This window comes from Nematolebias whitei, chromosome 11 (genome assembly GCF_014905685.2).
Source record: "Nematolebias whitei isolate Nwh7 chromosome 11, NemWhi1, whole genome shotgun sequence".
NCBI classification, from domain to species: domain Eukaryota; kingdom Metazoa; phylum Chordata; class Actinopteri; order Cyprinodontiformes; family Rivulidae; genus Nematolebias; species Nematolebias whitei.
Genome location: NC_056508.1, coordinates 24941004 through 24955160, shown reverse-complemented (window position 1 = coordinate 24955160; position 14157 = coordinate 24941004). Strand labels below are relative to the sequence as shown.

Sequence of the window (14157 nt, the reverse complement as noted above, 5' to 3'; positions counted from 1 at the left end):
CTGTTGTGTTGTGATCTTGGTCCAAACCCTCACGAGAGTTCCTTACAATTATTACTGTTTTTCTTTACAATTTGTATTTTTTTGGATGTAACTGGGACCCTGTGTACATAGTTTCATTCCACCTCATGTACCACGAGTGATGCGAATGACAATAAAAAACCTTGAATCCTTGAATTACAACAAAATAAATAGTGAAGTGATTACATCAAGTATGTGCTACAATTTGGTTGAAGATTAAACAAAAACAAACTGTTTATTATAGAGGGAAGATTGATGATTATACCCAGCAAATGTGTATTTATTTATTTTTTAAGTCAACCACCAAGAGGATCGATAAACTACAAAGCCTGTTAGGGCAATGTCAGGAAAAACTTACCGTAATATTGTGTTTTCTCAAAATACTGTTGGTTTACCTCAGGAAGTTCGAGAGCAAATACTTTACCCTCACAAAGAGCTACAGATCCAAAATGCAGGTGTCATTTTATGTGATTGCACCAAATCAATAAAAGTCACATTCAGTGCAGAAGCAGGGCTTGGCAGGAGACCTGTTGTACACAAAGATGGGGAAGTAATCCATGTTCCTTCCACTTACTGCTCCTATCCAGACTTTTACACACCATTTGATCAATGCTATATTCTATCAGGATTACTGATTAATGCTAAACCAATTATTAGTTATAATTCTTTTGTATTGTGGTCCCTCAGCCCTTTGATGGACTTGCGACCCGTCCAGGGTGTACCCCGCCCCTCGCACAGTGATTGCTAGACATGGGCACCGGTGACCCCCGTGACCCAAAATAGAAGAAGCGGGTAAAAGATAATGGATGGATGGATATTCTGTAGGAGCGACAGATACCTTCAAGGTGGAGGTGGGATGGAATGAAGGATCGACTCTGAGCCACTTCTTGTTTGCTCTGGAGATGGACCGACTAATAGATGAGGATAGGCAGGAATCCTCTTGGACTGTGATGCTTGCAGATGACATTGTGGTCTGTGGTGAGAACATGGAACACGTGGAAGAGAATTTGGATAGTTGGAGGTATGCACTTGAAAGAAAAGGAATGAAATTATGTCATAGTGAGACAGAGTACATGTGTGAATGAGATGGGGGCAGCTGGAACAGTGAGGCTACAAGGAGCAGAGCTCGCAAAGGTGCAGGACTTTAAGGACTTAGGGTCCACTGTCCAGGAAAACAGGAAGTGTGGTAAAGAGGTTAAGAATCTTTTTTTTTATCATTTTTTTGTTCCTGTTATTTTTGTTTTAACTTTTTTTTGCATCTACAATACACATCCACAGTACGGGTATGACCACGACACACTTGTGGAGTTTTCTGTGTCGCTCCCTTGCCATCGTGCCATCATGGCTCAGTCCTTCCAGCCTTGGGCTCAGGCCTGTCATGGCAGCTGTCTCCATGATCCTCCATCTGTCTGCATGGACCGAACTCTACGGACCCGTTCAGTTCCGTGGAGAAACCTGGATGTTCTCCATCTGCCAGACCCGGTTCTGAAGGACTGTCTGGGAGGGCAGCTGCTGCAGTCACTGATACCATTGGGGTGCTGACCTGCTAACTAGACCTGCTAATGCTGCTAACAAGATCCTCCGTCTGCCTGATTGGACCAAGCTCTACGGACTCACTTGGTTCCGCGAGGGAACCTTGGATGTTCTCTGTCTGCTGGACCTGGTTCTGGAGGAGAGTCTGGGAGGCAGCTGCTGTGGTCCTTATTATCATCATGCTGCTGAAGGGACCTGCTACTAAGACCTGCTAACTTTGCTAACAACACCACTTCGCTAACCGAACCACACTGCTAACAGTACCATGGGGCCAACGGGACCATGTTGCTGAGAGAAACCTCACTGTTATCAGAACCGCTCTGCCAATAGGACCATGCTGCTAGATTTATTTCTTTTTCACTTTTGGCGCCTTGTTTCTGTATTTTTGTTGCATGCTTTGAATAAATGTCAGTTTATGTTAGTTTAGTTTATGTTAGTGCTCGCATTATTCGTGTAAATGATAGCCGAACAGAACCTATGAGAATCGTGCTGCTGTTGTTCGGTGTATTGTTTTGCACCATTAGTGACTGGCATATATCTTAGATCTTTTAGTGTACAGTTAGGTGTTTGTTTAGCGTATATCTTAGTTTATATCTCAGATCCTTATTTACTGTTTCTTTTTACACTTTATATTTTTGCTATTGTTTGATGTAACGGGGACCCTGTGTACATAATTTTGTTCCACCACATATACGACATGTGATGCGAATGACAAATAAAGAAACTCTGACTCTGACTCTGAAGAAGAGAGTCCAGGCAGGATGGAGTGAATGGAAACATTTGTCTAGAATGATTTGTGACAAAAGGGTGGGGTTAAAGGTCAAAGGAAAAGTTTACAAGATGTTGGTGAGACCAGCTATGTTCTATGGTTTGGAGACAGAGACATGGACAAAAAGACAGGATACAGAACTGGAAGTGACAGAGCTGATGATATTGAGGTTCTCCTTGTTAGTGACAAGGATGGAGAAGATTAGGAATGAGATCATCAGAGGTACAGCACAGGTTGAACAACTGGGAGATAAAGTTAGAGAGACCAGACTGAGACGGTTTGGTGCTGCTGTCACACTCCAAGTGATATACTGATCAATAGTTTTGTTAAACTTTAGCATCGACCATTAGTATTGAATTGTTTGTCTGTTTGCGAAATATTTCTCGGTCAATTTGACAAAATTAGCTGAAACTTTAATGTGGTAGTAGCTCAGAGTTGATAACAACAGATGCACTGAACGTGACATTTCAATTTCAATTCATTTTATTTATATAGCGCCAAATCACAACAGAAGTTGTATCGGGGCACTGTACAAAAACATTCACATACATACAAAAACCAATTAGTAAAAGTTATCTATCTAAGGAAGGCAGCCAGCAGACACGTTGACTCTTCACTTCATCGCAGTCTCCCATCCTGAGCAAGCACAAAGGCAACAGTGGAAAGGAAAAACTCCCTCTTTAATAGGAAGAAACCTCCATCAAAAACAGGCTCAGGACAAGGGCCATCTGCTTCGACCGGCTGGGTTTGAGAGTACATGTAGGAGAAACAAACAAAGAACGGCAGGTCCAGGTGTAGATGCAGGTGTACCCCCTATAGGAAGAAAGACAAAAAACACACGTCAAGGATAGAAAAAAAATACAATTACAAAACAGGTAGAGCAAGTAAAGACAGCACCAGAGTGAAGAAATCTGCTCAGTTTGTCCTCCAGCAGTCTAAGCCTATAGCAGCATAACTAAGGGAATCCACACATCAAATTAATTACATATCCTTTACTGTAACAATGAAGCAACAACTCCCTCTTTTCTCATCCTAAGATCATCTTTACAATTCTGGGATAAAAAGCTGAAAGTGATACACATACCTTCAAATAATGCTAGCCTTTTTTTTTTTATTTACAGTACTCTTTTACCTACAATTTTTAGTTCTATTAATTTGGGGTTGCAAGACTTCAACATTGTCTAAATTAAAAACAATTGTAAACCCCATGCTTTAGTAGACATTGGAAAAATATGTGTAGTGTTTCATTTCCACTAAAGAATTGACTTTCAGTCAAGTGGTCACAGGGTTGCACTACTAGCATCACGTAGACCTTTAAATTTAGCAACACTGGTATACTGTTAAACTATTTTACAATGTCCCATAGTTCAGTGACAACAAAGTCTTGGGTGTGGGGTGAGCACTGGGGGTGCTGACTAGTCTGCTAAAACAAAGTACCATATGGAAAAGGCTATGTTATACTGGTGCTCCATATCTGAGATACAATACTTTATAAGGAGCCGTTTCCGCCAGCTTCTGTTATCAGAGTCAGGTGTTACGAATGCATAATGCCTGATGTCAGATTCCTGGCATTCCTTGGTGTCAGGCTTAAGTATAAAAGAGCAGAGATTGTGGGCTCCAGCATCAACACAGCCACTAGGTAAGAGCATCAACTCATCACTGATATGAGCAGCAGCAGCTCTCAAAAAACCATGCATCCATCCTCCATTCCTCTATGTGGCCTTCTCCTCATCCTCAACCTGCAGCTGTTCAGTACTTATCCCATCAACACGGCTTTCACTGCAACAGATATGGATATCCTAAAGGTGAGTCCAATAACAAAATGTTGTTTTGAAAAGTTGTATTTTCTGATGCAATGGGTGGTTCCTTACAAATTCTTACTAACCAGTGAGGAACTGGAATTATTTTCATCAAAAAGTAAATGACTGGGATATAAAAGATGTGTTCAGCTGAGTGGCTCACTAATTCACTATCTATAAAAAAAGGGGGGGATCATACTTTGAAAAAGCATTATTGATTTTTTTCTAAAACATTCTGGTCCTCTTTATGAATATCACTCACATGATAATGGAAGCTTAATGACATGCTAACATGGATCTTGCAGGTTCTCCTTCACAAACTGGAGGAGACTGATTCAGAGCAGACCCAGCTGGACCAGGGGGCAGCTACAGACATAGAAAGTCTCATCAACATGGAGGACGAAGCAAACAAAGAACAGCTAGCAACTGGACTGGATGAAACACAAATCAGAAAATTTCTTTCAGCCAAAGACCTGAAGAGCCTTCGTAATGACTCGTCCAAGAGATCATCTAGCTGCTTCGGACGGCGAATGGACAGGATAGGCTCCATGAGCTCACTGGGCTGCAACACCATCGGAAGATACAGTAAGTGTTACTGCAAAAAGGCACAACACCATGGCAGCACAATAATACAGTTTCATTGTTATTTTTGCTAATATCTTATACAGTTCAGTGAAACTTACCTTGTATTTTCCCACCTTATCTTGTCCTCATACAGATCCAAAATAGAAAAAAAGATGAAGTCTTACCAGCCAAACTCTGGAACTGCAACGTCTGTACAAAATTCTATTTTTATTTTTTACTATTTATTTATGATTATTTATTGGGTATCTTTTGGCTCTCAAAACTTTTTATTTTAAAGATATATGTTTTTGGTTCTTATGTATTTTTGAATGTTTAATAAATGTTTACAAACGTTGATAAATAAAATGAGCAAAGTTTCTGACAAAATAAAGTCATTTCATTTGCACACCAACATCTGTGATAGTTTCAGTTTTTTTTCTAAGGACTGCATGAACTGAAGGGGAATTTGAAAATTATTGTGAAATCATTGAACCAAAACTCTTACAAAGCATTGAATAAAGACTTTGCAGCACCACGAAGAGCACCAAAACTATTCTTTATCAATAGAAATGTACAACTGCATATTGGGGCCATTCCAACTAAAGTGGATATGAAGACATTTCAGCTTTGTGTTGAGATTAAAGTCAAAGGTTGGGAAATTAAGTTATTGGTAATGTCATGTAGCTCTAGGGGCCATTTTGAATTATGTTGCCCCCAAATGTTATTGAGTTGTAGGTGTGCATCCACTAAATTCTTTCTAAGAGTTTAGAACCACGTTTCAAATCAGGTTCCTCCACTTAGCTACCCTGAACATCAGGCCCACTGGGTGATGATCCAAAGAAAAAAATAATACTAAAACTAAGCCATCGGTCAACCACCGACCCGTTCAACTTTCAAATCAGTTTTCTGTGCTTAGGGAGACGTCCACCGAGGAGCACACTCTCGCTGTTGGCAGCTCCATAGTTCAAAACGTGGCACCTGTGACTCAAACCACAGTCAAATGCATTCCAGGGGCCAGAGCAGGCGACACTGAATCCCACCTGAAGCTACTGGCTAAAGCTAAAGTGAAATACAGTAAAATCATTATTCACGTTGGCGAAAATGACACTCGGCTACTTACATCAGAGAATTCAAAAAAGCGTTCAATACAAAAACAACTGGATTTTATTTGTAACAGATTGAACGCTTTTTTGAATTCATCATGTCCTGGATGACTGAGAATCTTCATCAGCTTAAATCAGAGATCACTAAAATTAATGTTGCTTCAGTGTGTAACTTCACAAAAACCATGTCTGACGCCATAGTTTTCTCCGGCCCCCTCCCCAACCTGACCAGCAATGACATGTTTAACCGTATTTCGGCTTTTAACCGCTGGGCGTCCAGATGGTGCTCTGAAAACAATGTAGGGTTTGTAGACAACTGGAGGGCATTTTGGAGAAAACCTGGTCTGATGTGGAGACATGGAATCCATCCCACCTTATGTGGAGCAGCACTTCTCTCTGAAAACTTAGCTGATTCAGTTGGACATCCAGATTATTGACAATTAACGGTCCAGTCTAGAAATCAGTCCAGGAAGCAGAGATGTAGTTTTCCACAGCTCGCTGCTGCTTCTCTGTTACCCAACCAAAACCCCATTGAGACAGTACCAACTCTCCCACGGCTCAAATCAAATAAACCAAAAATCAGCTCTAAAATTATTAACCATAATAATCTTATTAAAATAAATACAACTACTTTACCAGAACAAAATAATAAAATCATTAAATGTGGACTATTGAACATCAGATATCTTTCCTCTAAATCCCTGTTAGTCAATGACCTGATAACTGATCATCATACTGATTTATTCTGTCTGACAGAAACCTGGCTAAAACAGGAAGATTTTGTTAGAATAAATGAATCCACTCCACCTGATTATTTAAATATGGGATGCATCCCAAACAACGATGAGTCCAGCTACAGGCGGAGGTGGAACATCTGGAGAGTTGGTGCAAAGAGAATAACCTTCACATAAATGTGAAGAAGACAAATGAGATGGCCGTGGACTTCAGAAGGAACAAACTCACCTCCCCCCACCCCCAAACATAGGAGGATCTGCGGTGGAAGTGGAATCCAGCTACAAGTACTTGGGTGTACACCTGAATGACAACCTCAGCTGGAGCAACAACACCACCAGCCTGATCAAGAAAGCTCATCAGAGACTCTACTTCCTCAGAGGCTGAGACGAGCTGGTCAGGGAAGCTCAGTCCTCACCTCCTTCTACAGGTGTGCAGTGGAGAGCATCCTGTGCTCCAGCATCAACGTGTCTTAAAGACATAAAAACCTGGATGACCCTAAATTTTCTCCTGTTGAACACAGACAAGACAGATGTTTTAGTTTTTGGACCTGAGCATCTTAGGAATTCATTTTTCAGTCTTTCGTCCTCCTTGGATGGCATTAATCTGTCCTCCAGCTCTAATGTTAAAAATCTTGGTGTTATTTTTGATCAGGACATGATTTTATCCCCCACATTAAAAACTTTACTAGAACCACCTTCTTCCACCTGCGTAATATCACAAACATAGAAACATCTAATCTAAAAATGATGCAGAAATACTGGTTCATGCATTTGTCACATCTAGACTGGACTTTTGCCATGGTTTGTTATCTGGATGTCCAAAAACTTCTTTAAAACGTCTTCACTTGATCCAAAATGCTGCTGCCAGAGTCTTAACTGGAGTTACTGGGAGAGATCATATTTCTCCAGTTTTAGCTTCTCTCCACTGGCTCCCTGTCAAGTCCTGAAGTGAATTAAAAATCCTACTTCTAACCTACAAAGCTCTCAACAACCTAGCTCCATTTTATATTAGAGATCTTATTGTTCCAAATTTTCCTAACCAAGCACTCCGCTGTCAGACCGCAGGCTTACTTGTGGTTCCTAGAGTTTCCAAAAGCAGAATGGGAGGAAGATCTTTCAGTTCTCAGGCTCCTCTCTTGTAGAACCAACTTCCAGTTTCTGTCTGTGAGGCTGACACATTGTCCAGTTTAAGACTGGGATTAAGACTTTCCTTTTTGATAAATCCTATAGTTAGGGTCAGCTTGTTATGCTTTCTTAAGCTTAGACTACTAGAGGACAAATAGACCTAATTTCCTTAAACAAATTGTTAAAATTGAATAATTCTCTTTTGATACAATTTCTATCTTAATGTGATTCCTGAACTGCCATTGTGCATCTGTTTCTACCAAACCCAGCCGGTCAAAGCAGATGGCCACTTGTCCTGAGCCTGGTTCTGATAAAAGTTTCTTCCTCACGAGGGAGTTTTTCCTTTCCATTGTCGCCTTCACTTGCTCAAGATGAGAGTTCTGCTAAGGAGTTAAAATCAAAGCAGTCTGCTCCTCAGATAAAGTCGTAAATTACTATTTTATATATGTTTCTGTTCAGCGCCCTGAGATGACGTCTGTTGAGACTATTGGTGCTTTATAAATAAACTGAACTGAATTGAAGCATTTTACTGAATTCTGTCCAGTGATTCATGACATCCATCCATTATCTTTACCCACTTCTTCCTATGCAGGTCATGGGGGGTCACTGGTGCCCATGTCCAGCAGTCACTGTGTGAGAGGTAGGGGACATCCTGGACAGGTCTCCAGTCCATCACAGAGACACATAGAGATAAACGAGACAAACAACCATTCACTCTCTCACTCACACCTAGAGACAATTTAGAGTTACCAATCAGACTAACATGCATGTTTTTGGTCTGTGGGAGGAAACTGGAGTACCTGGAGAAAACCCACGCATACACGGAGAGAACATGCAAACCCCACCCAGCCCATGTACCGGGATTTGAACCAGGGTAATCTGCTCGCTGAGAGGCAGCAGTTCTACCAACTGTGCCACCATGCTGCCTAAGAGCAACTTGAAGAAAGAAAAACAGAATTTATGACTTAAGACAAGAATGAAAAAAGAGATATTATTGATATTTACAATAAAGAAACTTGAACTTGAACTTTTTCATTCAAACTTTATTTATACAGGTTAATCCCATTGAGCCACAGGGACTCATTTACAAAAGAGGTCTGATTTTAACAGAGTTATGACAACAGTAGACCATCATAAAAGGCATTCAAATTGAAAAGAACAAAAAAAAGAAAATGGTATTAAAAAATGAAACAAAAACAGACAGTTTGTAAAGCAATGAAAAAAACTATAAACAGAAACATGTCTGCATTGGTTTATGCCAGGAACTTAGCAGATGTTTGAAGCCACTTAGAGAGGTCAAGGTTAAGAACTTCAAAATCTTTTGTAAGATATTCCAGGAAACAGGAGCGGAGTAGGAGAAGGTCCTTTTGCCCAGTTCAGTTCTCACTGAGGGAACACTGCAGGTAATAATGTCCTGAGAGCGCACGCTGTAGCTGCACTCACACAGAGACATGTAGGAGGAGATGTATGAAGGCAGCAGACCAAGAAGTGATTTAAAGATGAAAATGTACCAGTGAGAGAGTCTGCGTGAAGTTAATGATGTCCAGTTAACCAGTGAATACAGGGTGCAGTGGTGGGGACGATAATCACAGCCAGTTATGAATCTTAGTGCACCATGATAGACAGCATCCAACATCTGCAAGGTTCTTGTAGGAGCGTTCATGTAAATAATGTCACCGTAATCAATGGAGGGAAGGAAAGTCACAGTTACAAAGGTGTTTCTTATCATTCAGGGTTAGACAGGATCTGTTTCTGAAAAAAAAAATAAATAAAATAATTTTCAGTTTCCTTACCAAGTTTTCTGTGACGCTTAAAAAAGAGATGCGAACCGACATACCCCCACCCCCCCAAAAAACTTGAACTTGTATGAAAGCCAAAATAATTCCTGCTCAAAGAGTTAATTTTGCCTTAGATAACAGAGAATGAATTGATTAATTTTTAGTTAGTTTGTTTAAGGATTTTACTAATACCCAGAATAGTTGTGACCGTAAGAGCAACTCCAAGACACGTAGAAGTTTGAACAGTATTTATTTACAAGTGTGAATATGTATAAACAGTTGAGTTGTGACTTCTGGTGGAACGGATTGGTATGTCAATGTCCCCCGTCACTGTGGGACTTGAAAATAAAACAAAACTGCCATGTGTCAGAGCAACCCATAGAAAGAGTATGAACATGACTGATTTTTGACATAAACAAGGATTTTACATTGTAAGGATGTTACTGCTTTCTGAAGGGCGGTACAGTGGCTGCCTCAGTCAAGGATCAATTCCCGTCCGGGAACCTTTCTGGGAGGCGCTTGAATGTTCTCTATGTGCATGCGTGGGTTTTCTTTTATTCTGGTTTCCTCTCACAGAGCAGAAACATGCATGTTAGGCTGATTGGTAACTCTCAATTGTCCCTAGGTGTGAGTAAGAGAGTGGATGATTGTTTGTTCCTGTGTCCATTTGATGGATTTGCAACCTGTCCAGGGTGTTTCCCACCTCTCACACAGTGACTGCTAGATATGGGCACCAGTGACCCCCACAACACAAAAAGGAAGAAGCGGGTAAAGATAATGGATGGATGTTCTGAGCGCTGGACTAGGAAATAACACATTTTCTCTTGTCCTCTGTCTGTACTTAACATTATGTTTGTTTAATTTTTAAATGGTGAGTAACCAACTGTGGTTTGTGGACGCACAGAAGTGAGTGAAGTGTAAAATATTTGTACGATGAGTGTTGAATTTAATTTAAAACATGTCTGGACAGCGGGCACAAAGATGACTCCTGAAGTTATTTCTTGGCTGGCTGGCACTCATGATGATACCCAGACACGCATGCTGTACATAAACACACAAACACCTATTGTCAAGTACCACATAAGTACCCATCTGACTTGCTGCCTTATCATGCAGAGGTGACAGAATGCACAGGAGGAGAGGAACCAATGTCACTGTCTGTCTGCAGCACAGTCAGTGTATATTTATGGGTGTGTGTATGTGTGCTAGCATGTATATAACATCATGGGGAGGGTTTTGATAGCAGCATCAGGACAAGATGAGAGCCGTGGTAATGTGCAGCATGGTGGCCTTGTTTTGTCAGCAATGTCTGGTTAGCAGCCACGTTCTGGGAAGGCCTTCATCTACCAGTGACCTGGATCAGCTAAGGGTAAGATTTTATGTTCACACTTGAGCCATTATGTATGCTGAACTAATAAAATAAAGATGATTATTATTATATAATAAGCTAATCGAGGTCTGAAGCTTTTAACATGTTTTGCATAACATTTAAACTAGAAATATTGTAATTAAATCTAAGACTATGTATTGCGTGAAACTTTGATCAATGCAGTCTCTAATGGAGCGCTTCGAGGAGACACTGGATGAAGAAAACCAGGAAGAAACCGAAGCTGATTACGAGGAGACAAACCAGGAACGCGAGCACAGCCCGGTCAGCAGGGCATGGAGTCTGGACCGAGACTCGTGGATGTCAGAGAAACCTCAGCCATTAGCGACGAGTCACAACAACGCACAAAGTCAGAGGAGCCAACTACAGAATCTGCTGATGAGCATCAAAAAACGAGCCTCTGGCTGCTTTGGAGCCAGGATGGATCGGATAGGAAATGTCAGCGGTTTGGGATGCAACACTGGAAGAGGTATCATAATGATAAGAGTACATTAAAACCAAGGTGAAAGAAAGAAAAGTCACGGGTCAGAATGTACCACCGTAACAGCTTCAGCAAACTATGAAAGCGACTATTTAGGGTTCTAGTTCATCATTTATTAAATAAAACAATATTTTTTTTCATTAGGTGTTTTAAAATAAACTGAAGAGGTCCCTCCGATACTTGGGTCATCATTGTCCCATCTTTATCAAAACAGCTTTTTTTATTTTTAGATGTGTTGAAAGCAAAAATCATTATGCCACACTTTAAAATGAGTGCTGCTCTCCTGTAAAAAAAAACAAGTGCAATAAACATTAACATTTGAAAACAGGATTAATTTGGATACATTATATAATTTAAAAAAAATTTGTAATAAATTACAGATACATTGTCTTTTCCCTGTTTTGCAAAGTTGAATTGAATTAAATTTTAAAACGTTTACTGGCCAACGTTTTTCAGCTTTAGAAAAAAATAATAAAGTGGAATAGTTTATTCAGGAAGCAGCTGGTTGACTGATAAGAAATGAGAGCCGCCGGTGGAAATGCAGGAAAGAATTAAGATTTTTTGTAGAAAATTATTAAACACGAAATGTTGCAAAACATGTTTGCTGTTCCCAGTCAGCTTGGGTCTTAATGTTGAGCTAATACCAACAACTCTAGAAAATAATAGGTAGACCAAAAAGAAACATCCAAAAGTTCCAAACAGAATCTGAGGCTGTACATCCTGCTTCTTCGGAGCAGGGTCAGCCACATGGATTCTCCTTCTCCATTTGGCTCTGTTTTACGTATCATCTGTTGTGAGATGGAGTGTCTTCATAGCCTACTGGATCATATCCATCCACCTCGTCTTCTGCTGTCCCCTGCTTTGTTGATCGAATACTTCTGCATTTAATAGTCTTTTTCCCGTGCTTTCATCTTCCATTTGCTGCACATACCCATACATCTCATTCTTGATTCCTGTATTTTATCCTAGATGCATGCCACGCCAGGAGTTTTTCTGATATCGTCATTTCATCGTCTATCCTTGAGGGATTCTCCAAGAATCCCACGTAGCATCCACATTTCTATTATTTTCAGGAATTCCTCTTCTTTTCACTTTAATGTCCATACCTCAGCTCCACAAAGTAAGACTGGGTGCACCATCATCTTGTACACTTTCCCTTTAATATGAATGAGGCCTGCCTTCTAACACCCTGGAGTAAAGGGCAAGAAGTGCAATCCCACAACAGTTGGAACACACTCCAGCCCACCTTTTAAAAATGGGAGCCACCATCCCAGTCTGCCACTCTATAGGTGTTGTCCTGGTCCTCCATGTGACATTGAAAAGACTTGTTAACTATGGAAGCACCACAACATCCAGAGCCTTCAGCATCTTTGGATGAATCTCATCCACTTTTAGTGCCCTGTCACAGAGAAGCTTTTTTACTACTTTGGTGACCTCTGCCATGGTAAAGAAACCTAACATCTTCCTCCATGGCCTCTCTGAATTCCTCCTATGTCTGGGGTATTGCACCCGCAACCACAAAAGCCACAGTTTTTCTGGCCACCCTGTACCTGTCAGTTGCTTCAGGAGTCCTCTGGGACAGTCAAGTCCTTAAGGCCTCCTCCTTCAGCTTGACGGCCTTCATAACTGCTCGTGTCCACCAGCAGGTCTTTTGGTTGCCACCATGACAGGCACCAATGACCTTCAGGCCACAGCTCCTGGAAGCTGCATCTGCAATGGAGGCCCTGAACATGGCCCATTTGGATTCCATGTTCCAGACCTCCCCCGGAATATGTGTAAACTCTCCCGGAGGTGTAGTTGAAGATCACATGGACAGGAGGCTCCACCAGACATTCCCAGTTCACCCTCACTATGCATTTGGGTTTTCCATGTCTGTCGTCTGGCAGTCTCCCCACCACCAGATCCACCTCACCTCCAGGTGTGGATCAGTTGATAGTTCTGTCCTCGTCACTCAAGTGTCCAAAACATAGGACCTCTGGTCCAATGACACAATTGCAAAATGGATCATTGACCTTTGGCCCAAAGTGGACTGGTACCAAGTACACTTATGGACCCCTTTATGCTTGAAGATGATGTTAGTTATCAACAGCCCATGCCTAGGACCAAAGTCTAATAAAAACATAATTCAGGTTCAGCTCAGGGAGGACGATCCTCCAAATCACCCCCTTTTCAATTAATAACATGGGTACTGAAGTCACCCAGTAGAATGAGGGAATCCCCAGATAGATGGCACCTCTTGCAAGACACCATCCAGGGACTACAGAAAGGCTTGGTAACCTGAACTGCTGTTTGTTTATTAGCACAAACAACAGCCAGCCCCCATCCTACTAGTTTCCAACTGTTTTAGATCAGTGAGATATGATCCATAGTGACACATGCTGGTCTTCAAGTATAGACACAATTCATTCTAGTTTACTGGACTACCCATTTGACTAATTTATTTTAAGAACTATTTTTCTCCCTTTACAATAACAGCCACCTGTCAAGGCAATTACAAAAATGCAACATAAATGTGCACTAGCTCCTATTAGTGGTAAAAACCTACTTATAAATTTTGTGTTATGCTTGTGTGATTTTCCAACAGGTTAGCGACACTGTTTCCTGGACACATGGAGCGTTCTATGTTGGAGCTGAAGATGTAACCAAGGACACCTACATTTCTGTCATTATACATCAGTGACGGTTAAGGTCACTGTTTGACTGGACAAATCATCTCTCACCAATGTGATTTATTTCCTACTGTGCAACATTATCAACTTGAAAACCATTGGTTTTCTAAAATGTAACTTGGTTTTGTTTGCTAACAAAAAATGTATAAATAAACAAAGATCAATATTATTTTTAATACAAATAAATGGATTTTCCA

At 40.8% G+C, this 14157-nt stretch overlaps 2 protein-coding genes across 2 annotated transcripts; both read left to right on the top strand.

Moving 5' to 3' along the window:
- The first annotated feature begins 3984 nt into the window (after positions 1-3984).
- nppb (natriuretic peptide B) lies at positions 3985-4848 on the top strand. Its single transcript, XM_037684455.1, has 3 exons — positions 3985-4125; positions 4425-4704; positions 4838-4848. Exons 1-3 carry the CDS (start codon positions 3985-3987, stop codon positions 4846-4848), a joined length of 432 nt encoding a protein of 143 aa, XP_037540383.1.
- Positions 4849-10681: 5833 nt separating this feature from the next.
- Positions 10682-14157, top strand: nppa (natriuretic peptide A). The gene is made up of 3 exons (XM_037684050.1): positions 10682-10792; positions 10976-11279; positions 13876-14157. The coding sequence occupies exons 1-3, from the start codon at positions 10682-10684 to the stop codon at positions 13878-13880; spliced, it is 420 nt and encodes a 139-aa protein (XP_037539978.1). The 3' UTR covers positions 13881-14157.